Below are 13,104 nucleotides of genomic sequence, written 5' to 3'. Positions count from 1 at the left end.
TTTTTTTAGGGAAAAAAAAAAATTATTACGAGCTTGAGTTTGTAACACTTTTGTGGTGACACATGCATTCATCTTCAGCCTCATATCACGGAGTATATTCATATCATCAACAAATCTAAAGTTCCAAAATATGTATTTTCGGCAACATTTAATAACGTGCTAAAACAACCAAAATATTACTAGTACAATGAATGTTATGAGTATTAACTTTTTATTACTAAAAGTGTAAATAGCACTAGCTAGCTAGTAGCTATCACAGACTCACAAAAATTATCTTCAATTTTGCTGCTTTTTTTTTTTTTTTCTGTTTTAATGCTTCGTCGTAATAGTATTATTCCCTCCGTCCCTTTATTAGAAACCTATTTCTAATATTTATTATTCGCATAATAAAGAGAAATAGACTTCTAATTTAGGGACGGAGAGAGTAGTATATAACTAGTTTTTGCCTCGTGCAATGCACAGATTCATAATAATTAGATTTGAAAATAATAAAGTCAATTATAATGAAGTTACCTTAAATGATGACCTGACTTATTTAATGGTTTTTATATATTTATTTTTTTGAAATTTGAATTTATTTAATGTCTACCCTTAAAACTCTCTTGTTAAATTTATTATTTAAAATATTTTATAAATTATTGTTAAAAAAAAAAGTAAAATCAAAAAGTTTTTGGCGGGAAAATTTGTGATATGAATGTGACATATGTACTTTAGGAATAACTCTGGTGATTAATTTAGTATATAGTATAGATTAATTAATAATCATATATACCAATAAGTGCGTGTTGGACTTACAATGTAGATCCTTCTAACCTTAAGGTTGAGGGTTCAATTACCATTGTGAGTACTTTGAGGGTGAGAATCCTCTTAGTTTTCCCTCACTTCTCAAAGTATCTAACACATTGTTGACCCTTAGCTTGAGAGGCTTTCATAGATATGTAGAAACAGTAGAATACATACTTTGTGTTTCATTTTCACTCTTAAAAAAAAAAAAAAAAAAAAAAAAAACCTTGCATGATGGAGCAATTTACATACAATCCATTGATACCTCGTGATTTTAGTCATTGACATAAAGTTTAATCAATTAAGAAGTCAAATACAAAACCCTCATAGTCGCATGTTAATCAAATAGCTTACCATCCAATTTCCCAAAACACTCCTTTATTCAGTTTTAATTTTAGTGCAAATTTTGTAAGAATGTGGCACTTTTATGTAAGCAAGGACGACGTAGAAAATATATGATCCACTACTATTCCACCCGGGAAATAGCACTCATTGTCTAGCCAGGAAATCTCAATTCCACCAATTAGGATAATTATAAAAAGATACATATACATCACATGACACACGAGGCCACAAAAAAGATACCTTGGTACGTAATATGGTATATTGGTGTGCAATTATGCATGGAATAGCCGAGTAGTGATTTTAGTCATTTATAAAATAATTAGGCCAATTGACCAAAAAAAAAAAAAAAGACCCTTCACGACTATTTGGTAAAAAAAATAATTTTGGCGACAATTTGATAAAAAAATTAACATTATGAGACAATTTGGTTAAAAAGAATCAACTCAGGCAACATTTAGAAAAAAAAACTGTTTTATTTATTTATTTATTATTTTTTTCCGATAAACTATTTAAAAGTCCGAATTAAATTATTATTCTTTTTAAATTTTTTGCATTTTTAGGCTTAATTGTTGCCTGAAATTATTTTTTTTTTTTATCAAATTGTCGCTTAAGATTAGGTTTTTTTTACCAATTTGTCGTCAAAGTTTTTTTTTTTTTTTTTTTTTTTTTTTTTTTTTTTTTTTTACTAATTTATCACTAAGAGTCTTTTATTTTTTATCAATCTGATCAATTGGCCAAAATAATTATATTTATCAATGAGATATTAACTTAGTGGTTTTAGTCATAAGACTAAATGTTTGTGTACAAAGTCACAAGTTCAAATCTTCTCACTCTCATTTGTACCTTGTATTGCCTATAAGCCCTCTATGGGTCTTTCAAACTAAACAAGAAATAAAAAATGATGATGTTCTATTAAATTTGTAATTTTTTTTTGCAAAAGTTATGATACTTATGAACATGGAACACTTCTATGGAGTATGGACCCTTTTAATTCCAAATACGGAAAGACATCTACTTTTGGGAGCCGCAATGTTGTACGGGAATTGAGGTAATAGTTACCTGCTTACCTCTCCTTGCATTATTGGTTACACTCCGTATTTGGTTTGCATATAACTAGTCCTTTTTTTTGAAACCTCATATAACTAGTCCTTATTACTACCACATATATATATATATATATATATATATATATATATATATATATATATATATATATATATATATATAACTTATAATAATTAGACATTTTTTACTCATATTTAATGTCAAATCGTTGCAAATAATATGAAGTAGAGGTAGTATTTTGAAATACTTGGTACTCTAGTAATTTGGTAAACATGGATGGGTTCCAAGATTACTTCAATTCAATCCTAATTGGGCTGTTTGATTCATCTAAGACGTAATTGTATCTATGTAAGGGCAGAATTTATTTATTTCTATCTTTTTAATTGTTTATATAATTAATCATAGCCTCATATGAGTGTTTGACCTAAAAAAAAAAAAAAAAAAAAGGATCAATGAACCAAGTAAAACATTTATCAATTGTGGAAAAAGAAAATGTTGTACTCCGTATTGACTACTTGTAATACGTCAATTAAAATACATTTGAAGTATGTACCTGTATATCTTAAAAAGCTATAATGTTAACCAAACACTTGTTAAAGTAATTAATGCAGAAGCTACGGGGTTCCACAAAGGCATTCTCATAGTTCTTCAACAAGGTATTCGCAATATTTAAATTGAGGGCAACAACCTTTTAGTTATCAATGCAGTTCAAGGTATTTGGTCCATTCCATGTGAAAATTTTAAGGTACAGGCGGTTGTACTTTACTTGGTACAGACAAAAATTACGGAAAGAACACATAGCTGTTTTGTAAAGAACATACAACTGTTTTGTAAAGAACATCTTTTTTTTTTTTAATCTAAAGAACATCTGTAATAATAATGAAGAACATGATAATAATATGTAATGAACATAATTTAAAGATAAAATTCAAAGAACGTTTCACAATAAGCAATGAATATTATATCACAAATAAAAGTATATTACACTGACTATCAAAGAACATGGACATATGTTCTTTTTACTCTTTTTTTGGTGCAAATATGTTCTTTTTTACTTTACGTATATGTTTATTACATTTTAATAGTATGCTCTTATTATTACAGCTATATGTTCTTTACATATGTTATAATATGTTCTTCTACGAGAAACGTATGTACGATGCACCGTACAGAAGCCTGTAAGAACCACGCATTACATTCCATGGGAGATCGGGCACATTATATCTTTGATATTAGAGCTCTTCTTTCTCAGTTTCGCAGTTGGAGCATTAACCATATCTATCGAGAGGCGAATAGAGCAGCAGATTAGATAGCAAATGTGGGTCATTTAGGGCCTGTTCCCATTTACTGAACTGAACTGAATTGAACTAAATTGAACTGAACTGAACTGATTGGACCTGAATTGAACTGAGCTGAAATGAATATTATATTTTATGAGAGAGGAAAATTAGGAGCTGAACTGAACTGAACTGAACTGATTGGAGCTGAATTAAACTGAGCTGAAATGAATATTATATTTTATGAGAGAGGGAAATTAGGAGTTGAACTGAAATTAAGCTGAACTGAACAAACCCTTAGTTAGTGACAATATGGATATCATACGTACCTTGTAATAACTCTAGTTTAATTCCCATTCTTTCCTCAGATGCATTAGTAATTCCCTTCGTGAGGAGGGTTTCTAATGTTTTTTCTTTATTCTTACCTTTAAAAAAGAAAAAAAAAAAAAACTTGTTTAGATTGAGGACAATGCTAAGAAATAGACAGGTAATGAATATAAATATGAATCATGTGTATTTATTTAAAACGGATTTAATTATTACAAAATGGAGGAAGTAACTTATGAAATCAATCTCTGGCGACTAGTAGTACAAGTGTAATTAAAAACAGTATGCAACAGTATACTAATACTTAATTTAATTATGCATCCTTCAGTATACTTGGACTTTAATAATTATGGGGGTATTGACTTTACTTGAAAAAAAAAAAAAAATCAAGTGCCGCAAAAATAGCAAACAATCTCACCGCGTATATCCAGAAAAAGAAATAAAAATGTAGTTTGACCATGCATACCGTCCAAGTCTCTGATGGTTTCATGTTATAAATACGTACTCCAGTCAATCCGTACGCGGACATCATACAACCACTCACTACTAAGTACTAACTAAGTATCCAGTATTTCGCCTCCTATTTTATACTCCATCCGTTTTTTCATATATCGTAAGTGACTTACTATCCAATATCCATGCATACCGTCCAAAACACTCCATTTTTATTTTATTTTTTTTGAAATAAATCAATTCATTAATAAAAAGTCATCCGACATCCACAAATGAAATCTAAATTAACAAATACATTAAATTGAATCAAAGTAGGGTTTCCTCCATCAAAGTTACCATCGTTGAAAAGATTTTCATTGTGTTACATCCCTCGCACACATAATTGGAATATACGGCTTTTTCGGATAGATGGTCTAATGATTTGTTGTAGCTGTAAGGATGATTTTCATCTGATTCGCTTGAACGCATTTGAAAATTTGACAACCGTTGCGATGCGGAACAAATGTTTACCAATAAACTGACAATAAGGCAAAAGATGATTACCTTTTTGATAAACCGTAACACACAAACAAACCCTAAACGTTAACAAACAACTAAACTAACAAAAACTAGCAACTCCACCATAGGGAGACGGGCGAATATCTACACTAGTGGATTTATTGAAACCTAAATTGCAAAACTAAAGAAAATTAAGGAAAAAGGGTCGAAAATAGTCTAATTTCCGAAGAAATTAGACTATTTTCGGCCTAAACGACCAAGATTTTGGAGAAACCCTAGAAAAGAAGAGGAGAGAAGAGAAGAGGAGAGGCGAGAGAGATTTAATTTTTATTTTTTATTTATTTATTTATTTTTACAAGAAGAAGAATATTATCATTAATAAATAGCCATACGGCATCTACAACAATAATAAAGATTTGTAAACCATAGATCTAGAGAAAATAATATAACTTTTACAATCAAAATCATAACTAATTTTCATATCGGACATAGCTCACACTCCACCACTTCAAACTTGACGCGAGCTGTGATTTTCGATGTCTTTGCATCTTTCCAAGTAGAGACCTTCGCAATCTGTGCTGATGTTTTGATCGTAGAGTCGATGACGAACCCTAAACCCATATGAATCCAAATCACCTTCTCAATTATTACTAAAACCCTAAAAATAAAATTCTCATCCATAGATGAGAATCAAAATCCCAGAAAATTGGGAAAACCCAAAAAAATTGGAAAAGACTCTCACAAACGGAGAGAACAAAACAAAGCAAATTAAATCAAATCAAATAACAAAAAAGCGAATTAAAGCAAAGAAAAGGGTCGAAAATAGTCTAATTTTCGAAGAAATTAGACTATTTCCGGTCTAAACGGCAAAAAAAATTAAAACCCTAAAGAGAGAGGAGAGAAGAGAGAGAAAAAAGAGTAAGAGCCTTTTTTGAGAGAGATTTAATTTAGGCACAAAACACTCCATCCTTCATATAACTTTTTATTATCGACTTTTTATTGTGAATGTCATGTAATTTTTATTTTTTTATTTTTTTATTTTTTTATTTTTTAAATATACCTTTTCTACTCGCTTTTAATTGCAATAGTTTAACTTGTGAGCAGAAAATATACGGATTTAATATAAGAAGTATTTGTGGTACAATATTTCGAACAATTTAATTCTTCTGCTGCCTAGGGGCATTGGATTCATATCACTATATGAGCTGAGGCATAGTGCATGCTTAGTTACATGCATTAATCACAAGTATTTGGTGTGTCATGTTATCAGATACACTATGAACAAAGTTGGGTGATAAGGTTGAAAAGTGCGTATTCTTTTGTGAGTCAATTGTTACAAAGGGCCATGCATTAATATAAATCAACCCCTAAATAAGTAAATAGAGGGATCAATGTCTAGAATTAGGACACGTAATATTTTTTACAGCTTTGATATTCAAGTTTTATACTTCTTCAACCAATCTTAAAAAAAAAATCTTGCTAACAAACGTCTCCGGAGTGTTGGATAAACATTTAAAATATTACCTAAAGTGGTATTAATTTGGGGAAATATGACAAAATCACGCTTCGATCGGTGTAATTAATATTAATTTTTAATTTAATCTTTCTGCTTTTAGCTAGTTTATCCAACGCCTCGGGGGCGTTCGTTAGCTTTTCCCTAAAAAAAATATAACTCTCTCTTCGGCTGACAATATAATGACTAATTAATTTTATATGATCTTCAAACGTATCTTTGATCATTATTAATATATCTTTTAATTACATAGTAATAAAAAAAAAGTTGATAATAAAAAACAAAAATTAAGACGAATTTAACGACATAATATTTCACATGATCATGTTTCTAAATTATTTGTTTTTATCAAATTTATGAACCCATAAATAGAAATAGACGCTATATTATGGTCGGAATGCAGGAGTATCATTTTGTAACTAATACTTGTACAAAGTATATGCTCATTAATCGTCATAGTTGCATATATCTACTGGTTTGATAGCGTAACTCTCTCCCATTCCCCACTACTTTGTTCTTATTTATGCAAGGAAAATCCACTAATCCCCACAACTTTACTCGCGCTCACATTGTTTAACCATAATTATTACACATCTATTCAGATTGGGTACGGTGATGCCCACACTATCTAATCTTGAACCTCTCATTGTAGTTACATGTATCAACTTAACCAAATTGAATTGGGTTGCAAAACCCCACTTAATAGACATGCAAAAGGAGCAAATATCCACCGAGTAGGGACGTAGTCCACTAATAAGTCCTTTTTTTTTTTTTTTTCAGACTTACGACCTGTTCACTACATCTTAATTTCAGTTCAATTTAGTTCAGCTCTTAATTTCCTTCGCTCATAAAATATTCATTTCAGTTCAATTCAGCTCCAATCAGTTCAGTTCACTTCAGTTCAATAAATGTGAACAAACCCTTAGACTATGTTTAATTACGGAGTACTTTTTATTTTATGTAATGATATTATAACTTATTTCGGATCAAATTAGAAAATATAAATTCAGTTAGATGAAATGAGTAAGAATAAATTAAATTATATTAAATATAATCTTATTTTTAGTTTAGTTTAGTTCAACTTCAATTCATTATTCTAATGCTTAACAATCACAATATTAACTCACCAAACTACCCAAGTGACCCAACTAAAGCCTAAGAAATTGGGTAAAATCCCAATTGACCATTCTATTAGAGATGGAGACAATATTATGCTTAGCTTTGACATGTAATAAAATAATTTTGATATTAGTAATGCATGTAATACTTTCCTGTGATATGATACTTTATAATCATATTAACTTTGGAAACTGATAGTTGAATACGTATTTCTATTGTTGGTAATAATTAATCTTGTACTTTCCCAATTAAATTTAGTAACTATATTGTAGAAATTTATTACAAATGCTGAGCAAAAAATCAATCAATATGACAAAATTTAACTTTAATTCCGTCATGCTATATTTACCACGGAGTGAATCCTAATTCACTATCAGTACGAATATTATGCCAAGGCAAACGTGATATCTCGTGCTGGACCTTAACATGATATCTCGTGTTCAAATCCGCAAAAAAATGACGAGCTTGTCAGACCAAAATGGGTTTTTTGGGCTTTTTTCGGAGCAAATTCAGGTTTTTAACTAAAAATGTTTTTTTAGACTTGTCTAAATTTCGAGTCGGACCGATATTGATCCTCTGGGCAAACCTCAAAGTTGGTGAAAAAGCTACGGTAAGTGACAAAATTGAACAAAATTGTGTGGTTGGTAGGGATTGTAAATTGTAATTGATTGGAAAGTGTAGAGATCCTCGTGGGCTCGTGGCAGTGACATTGTTAACATAATACGTAACTAACAAGCAAGTACGTGTTCTATGAAGTATATCTTCAACACCTACGAAAGTTTCTCGTAGAAAATGCTAAGGAGATTAGTTCATTGGATATAGGAAATAGGAATGGCCGAATGAGAATTAATCCTCCTTTTTGTGGTAAATTTGCTAACCAAACAAGTCATTATGCATCCATTTCCTCGGAAAATCAAATTTCACATGTATTTACATACATGTCAGTCAATTAAACAACTCTTGAAAACAAGAAGCGTATAAGTTTCTATAATCGATTTATCGACCTCAACTTGTTTAAAGCTAGCTGTTGGTAGTAATATGATAACTGATAAATATAGTTTCATCGACAAAAATTATACTACTTCATTAAGAGTAATACATGTATAACATTGAGTATTAATACATAAGATTGAGTAATAATAAGTCTAATCTTTGAATAAAAATTATAAAAAGTTAATTTTTTTAAAAATACACACTGAACGAATCTAATAAGGCCACAACCGACTACACAACATAAAAGCGCGTTCTTATTGACTACTTTAAGTAATTGGTAAAAAATTGATATGGCGCGTGGTCACTAAATAAATTACAAATAGCTGGCCAAATGCTAAAGGATAGTTGTTATGCATTAAATTTGAGATTCATCCGAAAAAAATTCGTCCGTAAAAATTTAAACAAAAGATCAAACAAAGCCAATATTAATTTAAAGTCGTGTGTTGCTAATCAACATCTTCAACAATCGTCGCTATTTACCAACAAGTGAAACAATTGGTAAATGGTAAGACGATAGTCTAACACTCTAACTGTCTTTAAACTGGCTAGGTGGATGTTTAGGAACTTGGTTAACGATGGCCTCTAATCATCTATGAATTATAATTATTATAATCCATAAATGATAATTAATGTAAAATGTGTGAATAGTATTAATCTATAAATTAAAAAATTATTATAAATCGGAGATACATAGTAAACAAACAAAAATTCATTATTTTGTGGAGTTTACCATAATCCCATGCATAATTAGAACATACAAACTATGGAACGAAGAACGTCAAGGCCAACACGATTTGAACATGAAATGGTAAAATGAAAGCCCTCATTCTCATTACAACTACGAAAATATTATTATTATCGTTATTATTAATCTTACTATTTAATTCTTTATACCATGAAATTATTGCTATTAGCAACCGCGATTCTCATTACCTTTATTATTCTATTCTAAAAAATGAATAATAATTCTATTCAACTTTATTTCAAGTCAAAGGACGAGTTTCAACTATGACATTTCATAAGGTCAAACTAATTAAAATAGTGCTATAATCATCTTTAACTTTTCTTTTTCCTTTATTTTATTATTTTCCTTTATTTTATTATTTCTTTTTGTCCTTTTCTTTTCTACACTTCTATAAATACCTCTTTCCCTACTTCGTCATACTCATCATATATATTTTCACAACTATAGAGAGAGAAACTTAAATTAAAAACCAGAGGAAGAAAAAGAAAAGAAAAGAGAAAAAAAAAAAGCGAAAATGAGTCTTAATCTTTTATGCGGATTTTTAATCTTCTTCTTGTTGTGGAAATTGATTAATGCTTGTTTTCTTTCACCCATTCTTTCGCTGCGAAAGCTGCGAAAGAATGGGTTGGGAGGACCAACACCTAAGTTTCCTCTGGGCAACTTAGGTGATATGAAGGAGATGATCATCAAAGCTAAATCTTTATCTTCATTTTCATCTTCGTCTTCGTCATCGGATGCTATATCCCATGACATCCATTCATCTTCTCTTCCATATTTCTCTCAATGGCAAAAATTGCACGGTAAGCATATCATTTTCTTTGGGTTCACTACTGGTGTCATGGGTATTATTATAGCAAATGGGTCAATCATAATGGTTTCCTCGTTCACTTTTAGTTGCAACAGTTTGATAAAAAAAATCTCTCATTAATAGTGAACAGATTTCAGGAAGAATTATATTCGGTCATTCTAAATCAGTTCTAAATGAATAGCCCTAAAATAAAAAATAAAAAAAAAAGTAAATACAAGTATAACAATGGTAAAGCTATTCTTATTTTCAAATGTTGTTTTGTGTATAAAAGGGTACTAGAAAAAAATAATAATTAAATCTCTTGTATTAATTTTGTCTACCATTTTTTTTGGGAGTATCATTTTAAGTTTTTAATTTTACGATATAAAAAAGATACTTACAAGTTCGACACCATGCAAAATCCAAATAATTCCTTTATCGTATACGAAGTATATAGAGTATTAAATTACTCCAGTCCGAATAATTTTGCATGTAGATGTCCTAATCAACATTAAACTAATCCTTTATATATAAATAATATAATATTGATGATGATTGGCGTAAAGGAGCATCAAACATGCAAGTGATAAAGTGCTAATTATAATGATTTATATACTAATTAAAGATTGATATATGGTTGATTTGCAGGTAAAGTGTATGTTTATTGGATGGGAGTTGAACCATTTTTATACGTAGCAGACCCTGAGTTTTTGAAGCAAATGTCAGGAAAAGTATTAGCCAAGAATTGGGGAAAACCTACTGTTTTCAAAAGTGATAGAATTCCTATGTTTGGGGAATATGGTCTAAATATGATTGAGGGTAACACTTGGGTTCGTCATAGACATATTATTACTCCGGCCTTTTCTTCCACCAACTTGAAGGTATGTAAAATTTTATCGCCTTTTGGGTAGTTTTTGAAAAAAATAAAATAAAGTTATTATAGAATCGCGTATGTTTTATATGGAGTATTAATAAATTTTGTGTCTTTATAAATGTAGGGAATGGCAAATTCAATGGTGGAATCGACAACCAAGATGATAAGCCAATGGACTACTCTCCTTGCTGACACGAGCAAAGTTGAACTTGACATGGAGAAAGAAGTCACAAAATTGGCCGGAGAGATAATTGCCAAAACTAATTTTGGAATTAGTAGTGGATTGGGAAATGTGTTGCTTGAAAAATTAAGAGCGATGCAGATTAGTTTGTTTAAACACACGCGTTATGTTGGAGTCCCTTATGGCCAGTTGTTGACCATGGGACAAACCTTAGAGGCTAGGAGGCTAGGGCAAGAGATCGATGACATTCTTTTATCCATTATAAATGCAAGAAAAAAGGTTATCGGTGTGGAACCTCAACATGATCTTCTAGGGTTATTACTCGAGGGAGAGGATCAAGTTGATGGGCAATTTGTGAGGAAATTGACAACAAGGGAACTAATCGACGAGTGTAAAACGTTCTTCTTTGGAGGGCATGAGACAGTTGCATTAGCAATGACATGGACATTGATGTTACTAGCAATGTATCCAAAATGGCAAGATGAATTGAGGGAGGAAATTAAAGAAGTGGTTGGAGAGAATGATAACATTGACTTCACCATGCTTGCTGGACTCAAGAAGGTAAGAGATTTGACACTATAACACATGATTATGTTTTTCGTATGCTAAATACTATCTAACATTATCAATGCATGCATATTTATTACATGTTCTTATATACTTTATGTTTAAACAACAAAACATGCACCATACCTTATTTTCTCAATTGTTTTTTCATTTTTCTTGTTTAAATCCTCCAATTGAAAAGTCTTGTTCTTAGAGTTCCTAATATAGAGCACATACGTACATGTGATTATAATATTGTGCTATTGGTGTTGGTCCTTAATCAACCAAATGACAAAGTTAAAATTTACTATCAAATGGCATTAGAGCATATGATTATAATCTCATTTACTTCTATTGTTCCAATAAAAAAGTACTAAAATATTGAAATTATTTAAAGTACAAAAAGATCTACGATATATCTGTAAGACAAAATCTCTATTTTGAATGAGTTGAACCCGAGCACACTTGTTATATTTTTGCTTGTTTCATATGGGGATGTAAGTCAAACAACCATTTTTTTTTTCTTAAAAAGGATATATTACTGTTATAAATTGAAAACAAAATATGTTCCCAAAAAAGGGGAAAAAAAGGATGAGATAAGAGGAGGGTGAAAATTTGTCAATGAGAAACCATAATGGCCAAAAGAATCAAAGATTTGACCACCACCTAAAGTGAATTTTTTATCATCATAATTATTTTGTCATTTAGAGCCGCAATGTCATAACCGTCCGGATGTCCAACAGTAAAATAGTTGAGATAATTGTTACTTTTTTTTTCTTCTTTAGATATTACTTGTATATGTCAATTCTAATTAAATTTGTGGTATATTTCAGATGGGATGGGTGTTTAATGAAGTATTACGATTATACCCCTCGTCACCAAATGCACAAAGACAAGCAAGAAGTGACATTCAAGTAGGCAATGTAGTAATCCCTAATGGCACCAACATATGGATTGACGTCGTTGGAATGCACCACGACCGAGCTCTTTGGGGAGACGATGTTAACGAGTTTAAACCGGAGAGATTTGATGGGGACTCGTTGTATGGCGGATGCAAGCACAAGATGGGTTACATGCCCTTTGGATTTGGAGGAAGGATGTGCATTGGCAAGAACTATGCACTTATGGAGTACAAGATCGTTATGTCCTTGATTCTTCGTCGATTTTCGTTTACAGTTGCACCATCATATCATCATAGCCCTACTTATTTTTTCTCGTTTAGACCTAGTTCTGGGGTGCCTCTTATTGTAAAACCTCTATAATTATGTATTCAACTTCAATAGAAATAGCTCACATAAGAAAGTGTTGTACAACATATATATAATGCTAAAAATTATAATAGGATACAATTAGTAAGGCTGGGAAATCTAGTTAAGTTTAGAAAGTTGAGTAGTCTCAGATGCTTGTACACTCGATCAATACATTGCCAATGAAGTGCTCAATTTATATATGGTCATTTAGAGCTTAGATTTGCCCAAAAAATTTCACACTAGCCCAAACATATTGCAAGCAACAAACTTATTACGGAGTTATTCTCAGGAATAGTTGCCTTAATTTCTTATGTAGCGATGAGCCGATGATCGATAACATCCTATCGA

General features: G+C 30.8%; 1 protein-coding gene across 1 annotated transcript; it reads left to right on the top strand.

Annotated features, from left to right (window-relative positions):
- Window positions 1-9,632: 9,632 nt before the first annotated feature.
- On the top strand, window positions 9,633-12,774 carry LOC145565620 (cytokinin hydroxylase-like). Its single transcript, XM_081625563.1, has 4 exons — window positions 9,633-9,918; window positions 10,554-10,786; window positions 10,904-11,521; window positions 12,340-12,774. The coding sequence occupies exons 1-4, from the start codon at window positions 9,633-9,635 to the stop codon at window positions 12,766-12,768; spliced, it is 1,566 nt and encodes a 521-aa protein (XP_081481689.1). The 3' UTR covers window positions 12,769-12,774.
- The last annotated feature ends 330 nt before the right edge of the window (window positions 12,775-13,104 follow it).

Source organism: Chenopodium album, chromosome 10 (genome assembly GCF_948465745.1).
Source record: "Chenopodium album chromosome 10, dcCheAlbu1.1, whole genome shotgun sequence".
Taxonomy (NCBI): Eukaryota; Viridiplantae; Streptophyta; class Magnoliopsida; order Caryophyllales; family Amaranthaceae; genus Chenopodium; species Chenopodium album.
This window is presented reverse-complemented; position numbering and strand designations above follow the sequence as displayed.